Source organism: Merops nubicus, unplaced genomic scaffold (assembly GCF_000691845.1).
Source record: "Merops nubicus isolate BGI_N331 unplaced genomic scaffold, ASM69184v1 scaffold26934, whole genome shotgun sequence".
In the NCBI taxonomy this organism is placed as follows: Eukaryota; Metazoa; Chordata; class Aves; order Coraciiformes; family Meropidae; genus Merops; species Merops nubicus.
In genome coordinates this window covers 1-13,520 of record NW_008603930.1, presented here as the reverse complement: position 1 = coordinate 13,520, position 13,520 = coordinate 1, and the positions used below count along the sequence as shown (strand labels likewise).

General features: G+C 48.2%; 1 protein-coding gene across 1 annotated transcript; it reads right to left on the bottom strand.

Moving 5' to 3' along the window:
- Positions 1-3,349: 3,349 nt before the first annotated feature.
- LOC103771559 (NADH-cytochrome b5 reductase-like) lies at positions 3,350-12,617 on the bottom strand. The gene is made up of 6 exons (XM_008938859.1): positions 12,439-12,617; positions 11,369-11,517; positions 10,310-10,397; positions 7,111-7,215; positions 5,235-5,438; positions 3,350-3,553 (listed from the first exon to the last, which is right to left on the bottom strand). Exons 1-6 carry the CDS (start codon positions 12,613-12,615, stop codon positions 3,350-3,352), a joined length of 927 nt encoding a protein of 308 aa, XP_008937107.1. The 5' UTR covers positions 12,616-12,617.
- Between the last annotated feature and the right edge of the window lie 903 nt (positions 12,618-13,520).

The window sequence follows — 13,520 nt, the reverse complement described above, 5'->3', positions numbered from 1 at the left end:
CCCCCTCCGGACCTGGGGGTGGCCGTTCCCCAGCTGGGCCCGAGCCCAGGACTTGTCAGCAGAGCCGGGTGGGAGGGTGGGGGAGGCAGGGCAGGATGAGATGCAGCTTGGATACAGGCAGAGGAGACAGGGAGGTCTTTCCTCGTGGAGGTCTGGCCAGAGGTGCTCTGGATCAGCCCAGGGTGCTCTGGCTCTGGCCAGAGACACAGTGGGTGATTTTGAGCTGTGCTGTATTTGGGCTGCTTCCGTTCCTCTGGGGGCAAATTTATAAATCGTGAGTCAAAAAGGCATTTGATTTGTTTAAATAGAAAGGATGTGATCAGGACTGTGAGACTTCAGAGAAGATCAAAGGTTTAAATACAGTCCTCAGGAGAAACAGGAATTATTTAGGCAGGAAATAATGAGATGAAATTAAGAAGGTATTTAGGCTGCACACGAGGAAGAAGAAAGAAAGCGAAGTCCCTTTCCCTGGCACAGCGCTGCATGAGCAGTGGGAGCATCCTGGGGGGCAGCCAGAGCACCCCAGCACCCTGCCCTGGCAGGAGAGGTGGGGCGGGAGCGACCGCGCTGCCCTGGCAGCGCCCAACTTCCACCACCGCAGGGAGCCCACGCACCCCCAGCACGACCACAGATCCCGATGGCCACCATTTCCCTCCAAAACGGCCCCCGCGGGGCTGTTCCCAAGACCTCTCCTCTTCCCTCGGCAGGGAAAATCCTGCCCGATAGCCCTTCCAGCCCTCACCCCTGCCTTTGCAGGGGCACCGGGAAAGTGGGGACGCGCTGGGAAGGGGATTTGTACAGGAGCCAGCCTGAGAGATGACAAAAGGCGGGCGGGGGAAGGGAGAGAAGGGCGGAAAAAGAGAGAACAAAGTGCCCACGGGAGGTGTAAAGGCCCCTTCGAGGTCACGCTTCCAAGGACAGGGTCTACCCACGGAGAAGGTCTCTCGGAGCGCGGGAGGCGGCTCCGCCCCCCCCTCCCTCCCCCCGGCCCTTCTCTCACCACCCCCCCTCCGAGCCGCGAACAAAGCCGGGAGGCTCCGCGGCAGAACGGCCCCACCAGCTGGGGCGGGTTTCGGCGCGGAGCCCCATATGTGCCGAAATACCCAGCCAGATTGGGGGGGCGTCGGGAGGAGCGGCCCCGGCTCCCGCGCTGCGGGAAGCCAGCGGCGAGTTTTACTCCAGGGCTTTGCAAAAAGGCCGGGTGGGTTTTTTAGCGAGCTCGCACAAAGGCAGAATCCTTAAAGCGGGAGGGATGTCAGTCAGATTTTTCAGAGTATGGAGGATTTGAGGAAAATATTTCCTCTGTGCTCCCAGCTAGAGAGCGACCAGAGAAAGCAACTCCTTATTTTACGGGTCCTATGCTGTGCAGAAGCACCTCCAACCTCCACCAGAAGCAGCTGAAGCACAGTTTGGGTGGGAGTGGAGAGCTTTCCTCAGCCCTACGATGGACAGCTTCCCTGGATCTCAGCATTAGAAGCCAGAACCCTGTTCCAGGTGACAGAGATGGCTTTGTCATCAGCCCTCGTTCTGATGACATGAACATAAAATCTGCAGCAACACGGGATTCATTCCAGGCATTTGGTAACTGGGGACAAATCTCCCTGATGGGAAGGGAACCTGCACTGCCTCCCAACATGTGAATCAGAGCCACATCTGCCTTGTGTAAGGTGCACTACTTGATACAGGTGAAAAATGAGGCACGAGTGGTAATGCAGCATTGTCTGTGAGAGCCTGGGAAACCCCAGCACAGGATGAAAAAGTCTTCTGAAAACTGTCTGAGGGAACTGGGGTTGGTTAGACTGGAGAAAAAGAGACTCAGAAAAAGACTTGCTCTCTAGAAGTACCCAAAAGGAGGTTAAGCCAGGTGGGGGGTGGTCTCTTCTCCCAAGGAACAAGCAATAGGACAAGAGGAAATAGCCTCAAGTTACACCAGGGGAGGGTTAGGTTGGATATCAGGAAAAATTTCTTCCCCACAAGGGTTGTTTGGAACAGGCTGCCCAGGGAACTGGTGGAGTCCCTATCCCTGGAGGGATTTAAAAGATGCATAGATGTGATGCTGAAGGACACAGTTTAGTGATGACCTGGCAGTGCTGGGTTTATGGCTGGACTCCATGATCCTAAAGGTCTCTTCCAAACAAAAAAATTCTATGATTCTAACTGTGAATGAACAGAAAAACACAAAGGTGTGCAGGAAGTCTGCACTTTGAGGTGTAATTACACACAGCCATCTAAGAAGATAAGAGAATGGACAATGGGTATCTTGAAGGAAAGGCAGCAGCATCTTGGCCTGGAAGAAGAAGAGGAGGCCGGGGTGCACAGGCTGGGTGCTGTGCCAGGGCCATTCCCTAGGCTCTGCAAAGCCCCGTGAAGCTCCCACTCCTCCAGAGGTGTTCTTGTGTGCTCAGGGGACTCCCCGGGCACTGCTGAGAGTTCTGTGAAGAAAGAAACAGCTGTTGATTTGAAAAGAGCTTCAGTTTAATGAACCAGGGCTATAATACAGCACTTTGGGGACGTGGAAAGCAAACAAATAACCATCCTCCCTGACAGATAGCAGCTACAACCTGCATGCTTTCTCACACAGGTTTAGGACATGCTCCTTCTCCCCACAGGCAGCGTTTCAGGAGTTAAGGATGAGGGTAAGCAAGGCAGGCTGTGCTAGGGCAGCAGGACAGCCTGCCCAAGTCCTCAGTGGGCATCACCCATGAAGCCATCCCTATGTGGAGCCTTTTCTGTACGTGGCTGGAAAGGCACTTTTCAGAGATTAGTATCTTCTTCTCCCTATTGGTGTATAACAGGGCAACTGAGTCACAGAGAGGTTGAAGTCACTTCCCTGGCATCGTCCAGCAAGAAAATGACACAGCCAAAATGAACCCAGGGGACTCCAGAGTGCTGAGCCAGTGCTCTGCTGTTCCCTCAGCCAGGCAGTCTTCCCCTCAGGGATTAAATCTCTCTTCTGGACATCTGACAGGGCATAATACCACTGCAGACTAAGAGGGATTGTGAAGCAAGCCACTGGTCTTCATATTGGAGCAGAGATGTGTAGCTGGTTGCTTTTTAGCACCCTTAGAAGACCTCTCTCTTAAAACTGCATGTGAAGACCTCCATTAACATCACCATGCTGCTCCCTGAGCTGGGGGTGATCGCAGCAGGCACTCTGCAGTGGCACCTGATCCTTAAAACACTTTCAAGAGTGAGCATCATACTGGAGACAAATACTCGATCCAAAGGCCTATGAAAGGGAATGCACAAGGATCTCAGTCGATCAAGATGACCGATTTTGAGCAATGTTTACAGAAGAACAAGGATATCCAAGGCTTGGCTGAAGGTTCCTCAGGTCTGGAATATCCTCCTAAAAGACAAAACAAGAATTTTCTTCAATTCCTGCAGCTTTCAAATATCTACTCATATCTTCATTGAATGTAGAAGAGCCACAAATTAACACAAATGGCTTTCTTCGACAGGAATTTATTATGGTCTTCACCAAGTCTTCATCGAGACGACCAGCGTATGTGCTTTCCTGATAGCTCCAAGGAAGTTTTTCCAGTGATGTTTCCTGAAAGGACAAAAGGTTTGCAGTGTGCCATGTTAAAAAGGACAATTTTCTTAAGAGTTGAATCTCCCCCTCCCCCTTAGAATACTGCACAGGATGTGTGTCACCCTTGTGACTCCATCTGGGTAGAACTGACCCATCCTGAGAGCTATGTCCCTCTTCAAAGCCCAAATCTTTCCCTGGCACAAGACCTGGCCACTGGCTCAGAGTGGACCAAACACAACCAAAGTGTGACTATTGCCAAAAGACTCTGCAGAACCTTCTCCTGGGGGAACCACTTCCCACCGTGCCTTCTCCGTTTCCAAATCCTAACTCCCAAGTCTGTTCCTCTCTGTTGCTTCTTCCATTCCCAAGTCTCCTTCCAGTCCCAAATCCCATCTCCCTGGACCAAAACTGAAAGAAGCCAGCCCTGCTCCAAACACAGCTCTGATCCCCTGAGGAAGGTTCGATCCCATGGCGTTAGACCCAGGGGGGGACTCCCCTGCTGCTATTCACTAGAAGCAGAAGGTGCTCAGATGTGGTGGTGACAGGCAGCGGAGCGAAACACTGAGACAGACAGCTATAGAATCCCAAAGGGGAGGATGCACGAGGCACTGCTGGACCACAGCAAGCCTGCTAGAGGAGAGAAGAAAGGGAGAGGTGCACACACGGGGCAGACAGTGTTGACAGGGGTCAGGTGGGTTTCTCGCCCTTCACTGATTGAATTTCAAGACCTCCTCACGCTCTTGAGACAGCACTGCCCTGAAAAGGGTATTTAAGCTCTGTCTCCAGAGACAATTCCTGGTTACACTCCTTTAAAGTAACCAAGGGGGTGCCTAAAGTCACGGGTACTTTTCTCCAAACCCAATCTCAACTTGCCGAGGCCACGTGTGGAACATAATGTATGAGGCAGATCCACCATGAGAGATACAAAAAATGATTCATCTGAGAAACTAAAAATGCAATGGGATTCATTCCCTTAGCATAAATAATTCTTTCTATATCCTCCCTGCAATGAATCCTCATTTCTGACAGAAATGATTTTCAACTACCAAATCTGTGCAGAACACAGGCAACTTTGGGACCAAATGGAAATAAAAAGGATTGCTCAAAAATGTCAGACCACTGAGAGGTATGCCCTCATCCCATGGATTTGGCAGAAGTAGTATTTTTTACAGAGGGGGAGACAACTTTAAGAAGTTTAAAAATGGGTCAGCTGGGAAAAATAATTGCTGGGAAGTTGGTGCTAAGGTGCTAGAAGAAGAGAGCTCTAGCCACGAGCAGTGAATGGAAGATAAGGACAGATTAAGGCACTGGTACTAGGGAAGAAGAAATAATTTATTTGCTGTGAGTGGCCCAGAGTCAAGCTTTCTTTGCACAAATGTTTAGGTACAACAACAACTATCTGAAGTGGGGGAATAATCAACAGTGACTATGGATCAAGGAATCCATCCTAACAGAACACCCACCAAGGAGGTAAAGAGCAACAAGCAGTGATGGTTGTTTTCCCAAAATTCTCTAAACTGGTAGCAGTGTGAAAATACGTAGCAGATTTAAGAACAGTGCTACTGGACTACAAAGCACCCTCACTGATTGGGAATGAATTAAAATCATGCTGACAGAAAACCAGAGGAGGCAGAGGCCCACCCAGCACCCAGAGCCCTCACACAACCACGCTGTGGTTTATTTATATCCCTTTATTTACCTGGCTTAGGACGTAAAATATCCTGATGTTCCAGTACCGAGACAGGTCCTGGAGAAGAGGTTTCAAATAAACCTTGTCAAAGGTAGGGAAGCAGCCAACAAGAGTTACGAAGGTTTCATCCTCTTCATCCTCTGTTATGGACTGGAGGATGGGAAGCATTGGTGCCAGGCCGGTGCCAGATGCCAGCATGAGGAGCTCTCCATGCTAACAACAAACCAGAGAGTTCTGAATGAGCTGTGGTGGTGGGAGTGGACGTGCTCACTGTCAGTTCCTCCTCACTGCCACGCTGGCAAAGCACCCCTCAGAGGAAAATGCATCAGAAGGTCATGAAGTAAACTCAAATCTCAGAATGTATTTGTCTGCAAAGGGTTACAGATAGCACATCTAACAAAGCTGTATTTTACCCAGATGCAAATATTTATCCTCATTTTAGCCTTGATTTCAGTTAATTTATATTTCAGTTTCAATTCTGCAGTTCACTCTGCTGACCCACTCTGTTGTTTTCCCACTGGAAACGATCCCTGTGTTTATCTTGGATGCTGCAAAGTACAGTCCTGAGTGTTCTCTGGAGAAAATGGTTCTTCTCCATCCTGAGCCATGCATCTTCCTGGTGCATTATCTCACTTTTCTCAAAGAGCTACCAGCAGCACATTGTGCTTCCCACTGGCAAGGGGGGACATTCACTCTGCCCACGATAGGGACATTCAGGCAGTCAAGTGCTGTGTGCAGGACAGAAGGTTCTGAGTGCCTTACCGAGCTGCCAGACAGTGGCACCAATGCCAGAACAGGGACTTAAGCCCCAGAGAAGTCCTCAGAGGCTGCTCGTGTTCTGTTTTGACTGGGCAGTTTACTGTGAATGCATCTGATCTGCCTGAATCCGAGTCCTATTCTACTGGCAGCAAATAGAGATAAAAGAAAATTTTACCATGAAACAAATACTCGGGACCTATGCTACAATTCCAAAAGAGTAAACTATTCTTCTACAACAGGTTGTTTAAAAGATTGCTCAGGTGTTCTGTACGCTGTAAGTGCACAGATCATCCCAGACAGCCCTCAAATGCAGGCACTTCTAGGCATGACTGCCATAGTCTGTCCCAAATGGTTATCTGGCAGCTTTTAAGAAGGGAAGGGAACAGCATCCTAAAACAGCAGGGAGAGACTATTTCAGGAAGCAGAACACAATTGCTCCACATGTTGCTCAGCCACTAGGATTTTACAGCTTTAATTTTGTTGGTGGGGAAAAAAAAAAAGAAGACAAAACCCAACAGCTTTGGGATCTTAATGACCAGTGTTTCAATTTTGCTCCTCGTTTGAAAGGTCAGAATTAAGTAATCTCATTAGCATGTGTGAGAAGCCTTCCCCTGAAACTGGACCCGCCTTGCTTTGCATGAAGCCTGGTATCAGCAGGTGGGATCAACCTTTGCAGAGCGGCTGGGTGACGTGAGCCTCGCTGGAGCTGCTGCAGCTCGGGGAATACCCAAGAGACAAGATCAACACCTCCCGTTGGCTCCTGCTCAGTCACAGAACAGCAACGTGGTTCAAACAGGGCAAAAACTGAGCCACGCTCGCTGCTGGTGCAGAAAGTTCCCTTTGTTAAACCCACCAGGAACTTCTAAGGCAGTGATGGACAGAGAGCCTGGTTAATATTTTCCAGTCTCCCATCCACCCCCCTCTCCTCTTCCTGCTTAAATATGCTGCAGTTCAAGGAGGTGTGCTTTTCTCCAGCTGACTGCTGATGCTGTAGCACTGTCCAGTAACCCAGGAAGTCCCTAAAATAACCACGAATACAGTCATCACAGCAATGCCTTCCCTCTGGAGCACTAAACAAAGCTAGCTGTCAGAAGCTGAAACATCCCTTGTCTCTTAGGGAACTAACCTTATTGGGTTGATATGGGAACCCTCCAAACGGCCCACGCCAAAAGACCACGTCTCCTTTTTTCCACGTTTTTATGTATTGTGACATTAGCCCAGCTTCATAGCACTAATAAAAAACATTGCACAAAAGAAAAGAATAATTATACTCTGTTGGAAAGTTTCCCGGCTTAAAGCCAATTATAAAGTTATCTCCATTTAAACAAGAAGGGGACAAAAAAAAACATTTCATGTGTTTCAAGAGAAAGAAAGATCATTCTGTTTGAAAAATAATTCAAAGTTATACCCAAAACAAAGACATTTAAATTAAATGATATTGGATCTGTTCCAGCTTGACTATAATGTAAACACAACCTACTCTCATGCAGTCTGAATTTCCAGAACTGGAAAAAGCTTATCAGAGTTCTTGCTTACAAAGCACACAGAGAAGAGTGTCCTGAATGCAAAGCATGGTCCAAGCCTTCAAGTGTTCTCCAAATCTCAGGGTACGGGGTCTGGAAATGCCCTCTGGCTACTGATAGGTCTATAAACACTGCCTAACTCTCGCTTTATTTCAGCCTCTCAAATGCATTGTTGATACAATGAGTGACCCAAAGTCAGATTTCTCATTTTTAAAACTCTTGTTTTCAGGACAGATCATCTGGGTGCTAAGGGACACCTTCACGTTTTCCACAAAGCATGTTAACTTAGGCCTCACAGAAGAAAAACATCAGCAAGGATCTGCCTGACTTTTTTTTAGCAGGCACAGGCAATATTATCTAGGCTCCTGCCTGCAGGAATGCAAACCTCACTCCTGACCGACGAGGACGGGCCAGTGCTTGCCAGAGACAGGAGCAAGGAGAGGCTGGAAAACAACGGGCTCACCCCAGCAGCCTCAGTGCTAAGTGCCACGTGTATGAACGTCCTATACTATGAGCACCTTGTGGTTAAGGAGAACAAACGTGCACGGAGAACAGCCACAGCCTATGGGATCAGAGAACAAGGGCTGGTGCTGCAGCAGCAGCAGCAAAGCCCAGCAGCTGTGGCAGACAACTGGCCTCGCACAGCGGCGATGCCGCCGATAAGCCTGAGGAAGAGCAACACAACCAGAGGTCAAGAGATGAGGGGGGATAGAAGCCTTCAAAGACTGCAGCCCACATGGAGGAAGAATATTTTGGGGTATTTTCCACACGCGCATTGGACGGGAGCCCAGCTCCACACCCCAGTGCCTTGGCTGGCCACCAAGCTGCACTGCAGGCAAACGAAATTGGTGAAACCACAAAGGAGCTGAGAAAACATGAAGGAGCGAGCGTGTGCTTGTGCTTGCAAGCAGTGCTAGCTAATAAAGGACACAGATGCTTCTCCCCTCTTAACAGCCCCACTCAAACACCATACCTGAAGTATTAAGAACAGTGAGCACCAGTTGTTACATCCAAAAGGTGAATGTGTAACACAGACACCCCAGGGCTCCGAGTTACTGTCAGACACATTTTATGTTCAGAAGGCTCTGGGCAGGTACTAAGTCTCACACAAAGAGCATGCAGTTGCATCAAAGAGCAGTATTCTCTATCTACCCTCTTCAAACATCTACAGAAACCCAAAGCAAGAGCAGAAAAGTCAGCCCCACTTACTGCCTATTCACAATGGACCAGGGTCATGGAAACTAAAACAATCCTTCTTTCACCAAAATTATTCCCAAAAATTGAAGTGAGGAGTGATTTGAGTGGGTTTAAAATGAGTTTTTTTCTAAATAAAAAGAAAAAAATAAATTATCTCACGGGGGAGAACTTCTACACCTAGTTTTACATGGAGAGCAACCCTGACATTATAAAATCACTCAAAAAGAGGGTTATGCCCTGTAAATGGCAACCCCCTCTCTCTTAACTGTAGTATCACAAATGCAGTGCTATAATAACAGGAGACAGAAGGGTTGAACAGTGCTTGGATTGCACGGTAATAATAATACCATACTTTCCAAAATTGCCTGAATAGTGTGAAATAGATCACAACCTACAGGGTGACTTATAAAAATGGCTGCTTTACACTGGGTGTTACCAACCTCTTTTGTCACTGCCGGAGAATAACTATAGCTCCCTTTGGGATGAAAGGTTCCATATAAAGGAAAGGTATCATTACAATCATTACTATTATTATTGAAATGCAAAACCTGTGAGTAATAAGCAAGTATACATGAAATTTCACAGGCGTCCTGTGAAGGTATCCTATTAACACAACTCAAATGCAACATTTCTCCCCCCTGCCACACACCGATTGCCACAAGAAGGGTGAAATGACCCTCCCACTGGTGTCCTACAGAAGCTTTGCACTTTGCTAAAAAAAAACAGGGTTTCCATTTGAACCTACAGTGCATAACAACCCCCAAAATGTGAAATCCTGGAAGACAAGCAGAGGACAAGTGGTCATTCTGTGCAAGCCCCTTGGGTCACCCAGCTCTCTGGATTTCACACCGATCCTACAATCCGTGCGGAACCACCAGTGACAAACAAATGTGGCATCAGGGAAGTCTTCAATTTGAGATTCTCCACACAAAGTGATCATTTAACAGGGATCTGCAGAGTTTATAGAGACAAAATTCCAGTCACATTCTCCTACATGTCCTTTTGAACTCAACCAGTGTTTTGTGGTGGCCACTAGAAGGGCCAAAACGTGGCTCTGCCACCCCATCCACTCTGGTGGGTGCAGCCTGCGCCAGCCCACAGGGACCCCCTCTGACTGCAGGAGCTCCAGAGCTCTGCCTACAAACCTGGAACTGGTTTCTAATTTTTCTGAAGGGTGTTTTTAAAGCAAAATACAGCAGGGAGGGTAACAGCTGGGCAAAGACTTCCCAAAATCAGTGGTTCAACTGGGCTGACAACTGGATGCGATTTCAAAGACACACTGGAAAGGCAAAATGAAATCAGGGAAGGGGAATGGGCACCTCTTTCCACACTGGTGACCACAGCACTCCCGAGAGGCTCTCCCAAGTGCTTAATGAGCTTCTCCTGCGAAGCACTTGCTTCTGTCTCACCTTCCTCTGCTTTCAGTTTTGTGGGAAAAACTGCAATTTTTATCAGCAAAGCACTGCTGCTTCAAAACAACACAGGAACAGTCCATGAGGGATTTGAGAGAGTCTCGCTTCAAGAGCTGATGGTGTGCTTGGCTCCGGAAGAAAACACAGTCCCCTGCACCTTAGACTCTAATCCATATTGTACAGGCTTACTTACTTTCATTAAAACTTCAAAGTACCCTTCTGCATTCCCCGGGCTGATTGGAGTATAGGCTCGCTGGACCTCCAAACCGTTCACCACTCCTCTGAGGAGAGAAACAGAGGAACCCACTGTGACCTGGGTCACTGACAGCTATTACCAAACTCCTGCAGGTCTCTGGGGGAGATGAGGGAGGCAGCAGGTCCCCTTCCCAGTGGCCCAGCCTGTGCAGAGGTGAAAATCCAAGGGGAATATAACAGCTAAATGCACCTCTGGTGATTAAACACCAAAAGCTGGGGCATGGGCCGTGTGGATACACACGGTATTTTCCTCAAATCTTCTCTTTCTAGAGAGCATGTCCACCCTGCTGCTCATTGCTACCAGCTACAGCAGCTGATGGAAGTGACCACAGCTCTCCCTCTGCCGTGCTCCGAGGGTCGCTGGAGGGAGAAGCCTGTGCTTCCAGCAGCCAGCTCCACACATCAGCTGCTAGCGCGCCAACAGCAGCAACAGATACAGATCGATGGCGCCCTGACACCACTTTTCTCTGGCAATGATCACCACAGATGGCTGAGAGAGCCATAAACTTGTCCCAGGTGGCCCCTTTCTGGCAAGCAATAAACTACCCAGGAGGGTTGTTTTGCTGGAAACTGGTCGGGAAATGCCCGGACGCTGGGGGTTACACCCTGGCTGCAGAGTTACCCCAAGACACATGGCCTAAAACACAGAGCTGTGGGGTAAGTGTGGCTCATTGTCTTCATTCCAGCATGCTGGAGTAAAGAATCTGTTGTAACATCTACTCTTTTTGAGTCTTTCTTTCCACAAATGGGTTTTCTTAATCACACCTAGTTCTTTCTGACTCACCGACGCAAGGATAATGCTAAAGAAAAATACAGCTTGGGAATGGTTTTTACTATAAAATTAGTAGAGCTGGCAAGCTCACGAGTCCTTTCAACTGTGTCGTTGTGGAGGTACAGAAATTACGATTTGCCTGGTATGAAGCCTTTGTCTATTGACAAAAGCCCTACGTATTAGGTTACATAATGCAGACTGTTTAACTAGCAGAGAGCACAATACCTTAACACAATATGTTGTCCTAAACTCAATCGCAGGCTGCTATTTCCTGGTAATTCAAATTTGTACTGGTAGGTGTCCTCTGTTAGCTGCTCCACCGAGCTTACGGTGAATGCGGTAAATGTATCTGGACTCAGTTCTGAATTATTGCTCTGCAAGAACAACAATAAATAATTACTTGGTTAGATGGTGTCTTTTATGATTTCATTTTTCTTTGGAAGCAAACGTGCGTGCTAATTTAGTGCTGGAGATACTTGGGGCTCCAGAAGGATGTGTATTAAATGCTGGGGCCCAGTGCAAATTCCAGCTCTCTGCTGATTCATTATCATGTTCTGCTGCACGCACTTTGGGATCTTGCATTTCCTCCCCTCCACCCCCCCTTTTTAAATTACATTTTTTTTACACCTTACAGCAAGGTCATCCTGTTATGACTCACTGCAATCGTTTTCTCATGTCTGGAAACAAACAGAAATAATGCTGTTAAAAGAGCTGAGTTCTGCTTTGAGAGCAACTTGGAAACCTGCTGATGACCACTGCAAATCAGAATATATTGTGAGCCATTTGATTTTTGCTTGACCCAGCAATAGTTAATCTTAATTGACAAGCTTAAAAATAAGCTCTGAAGACAACTACTCCACCACACACAGTGCAGCTTTTTTAATCCTCCAAACGAGTCTAAAGATGAGGAAAAGCTGAAAAAGGTCAGGAAAACAGAGCTACTCTGAGGAGACCGTCAGAGAAAATCGTGATTCTTTGTACCTAGCAGCCATTCCCGCCTCGCAGAGAGGCTGGTCCTAGGCCGGCCGGGCTACCCCGGCGAGGAGAAGCTGCAGAGCCAGGGCTGAAATGCGACACCGGGGTGAATTCGACACTTGGGAAATCGCATTTCAGCAAGAGAGAGCAGGCAAGGGGGAGGGTGACTGCAAAGGCAGAGTTTGGGGAATTGCCTTTACGGCCCTCTCTTAAGGCACCACTTTAATCTATTGCTGCGTCCCTCAGCCATCACCACAACCCCACACACTAAGAGGAACGATCAAAGCACAGGCCCTAGGATGTGACCAAGATAAATTGACCTGCTCCTTCTTCTCCGTGAGGAGGCTTTTGTCTTGCTGTGCTTTGGCCTTTTCCCATTGTGCGAGCTCCTTCTCATACACATCGTAGATGCAGGGTTTGCAGCCGCTGCCACAGCACTGGGATGGAGAAGGTTCCTGGGGTTTGAGAGCCAGCCAGTCCTGCTCGTTCCCACTCATTGTCTGCAAAACACAAGCCCTGCATCAAAAATGGCACGATGAAGAGTGGCACGTGCTCATCAGCCCAGCATTATTTGAAGAAGGACTGAGAAAATCTCCCTCAAGCGTTTTGCCCGTGTCTCATGGGACCTGGGAAACTGAAAACCTGTGAGCTGATCTGGTGCCTGCAACGCTCCATTTTCACTCAAGTACTTGTTTCCTCTGCCTTGTCCAGTGCAGGACTGCTAGGCGTTGCAGCCATGGGCCCAGAGCTGCACAGCAGACCCAGCCCAACCTCAGGATCTGCTTCCCAGCCTGGTTGCCCAGCAAAAGCTACCTCTAGCAGCAGGCACCCCATCACTCCTGCCCTTTCTGCTGTGGTGATTTTCTGCAAAAGAGCAGCTTGGTCACCTGGAGCAAAAACATCTTAAAAATCTGCACTGTAGTCTGTGAGAACAAATAACAAAGCCCAGCCACCAAGACCTGGCCTGCCAGAGCACAGCTTTAAAATGAGGGGATGGCAGCGAGCTGAGAATGGGGTTTAGAGCCAAGGGACTAGAGGCAAATGTGGTAAAGTAACAGGCAAACGAACGCTTTGGTTACAAGCGGATGAGTCTCTCTTTAAATTGCATTTAGGAAAGGGCAAGAGGCACTGGCAGTGTGATTTTTATCCCTTTGTGGTGTTCTTTCTTCAGACAGAGCTCTACCTACCCAAGGGCTGCCCTAACGCTGTTCCCAGTGCATTTGCATCTGTATCGTTTAAACAAAAGGAGGTCAGAGGAAATTATATCGCCACGGGTGACGAGGCTGAGGAAGAGAACACTTAGCACTTAGAGCAGCTTCATTTTCGCGGCGAATTAATTAACTCTCACCCCTGCAACACGAATACACTTACTCTAATGGTACAGGGAGGAAGAGAGAGCCAA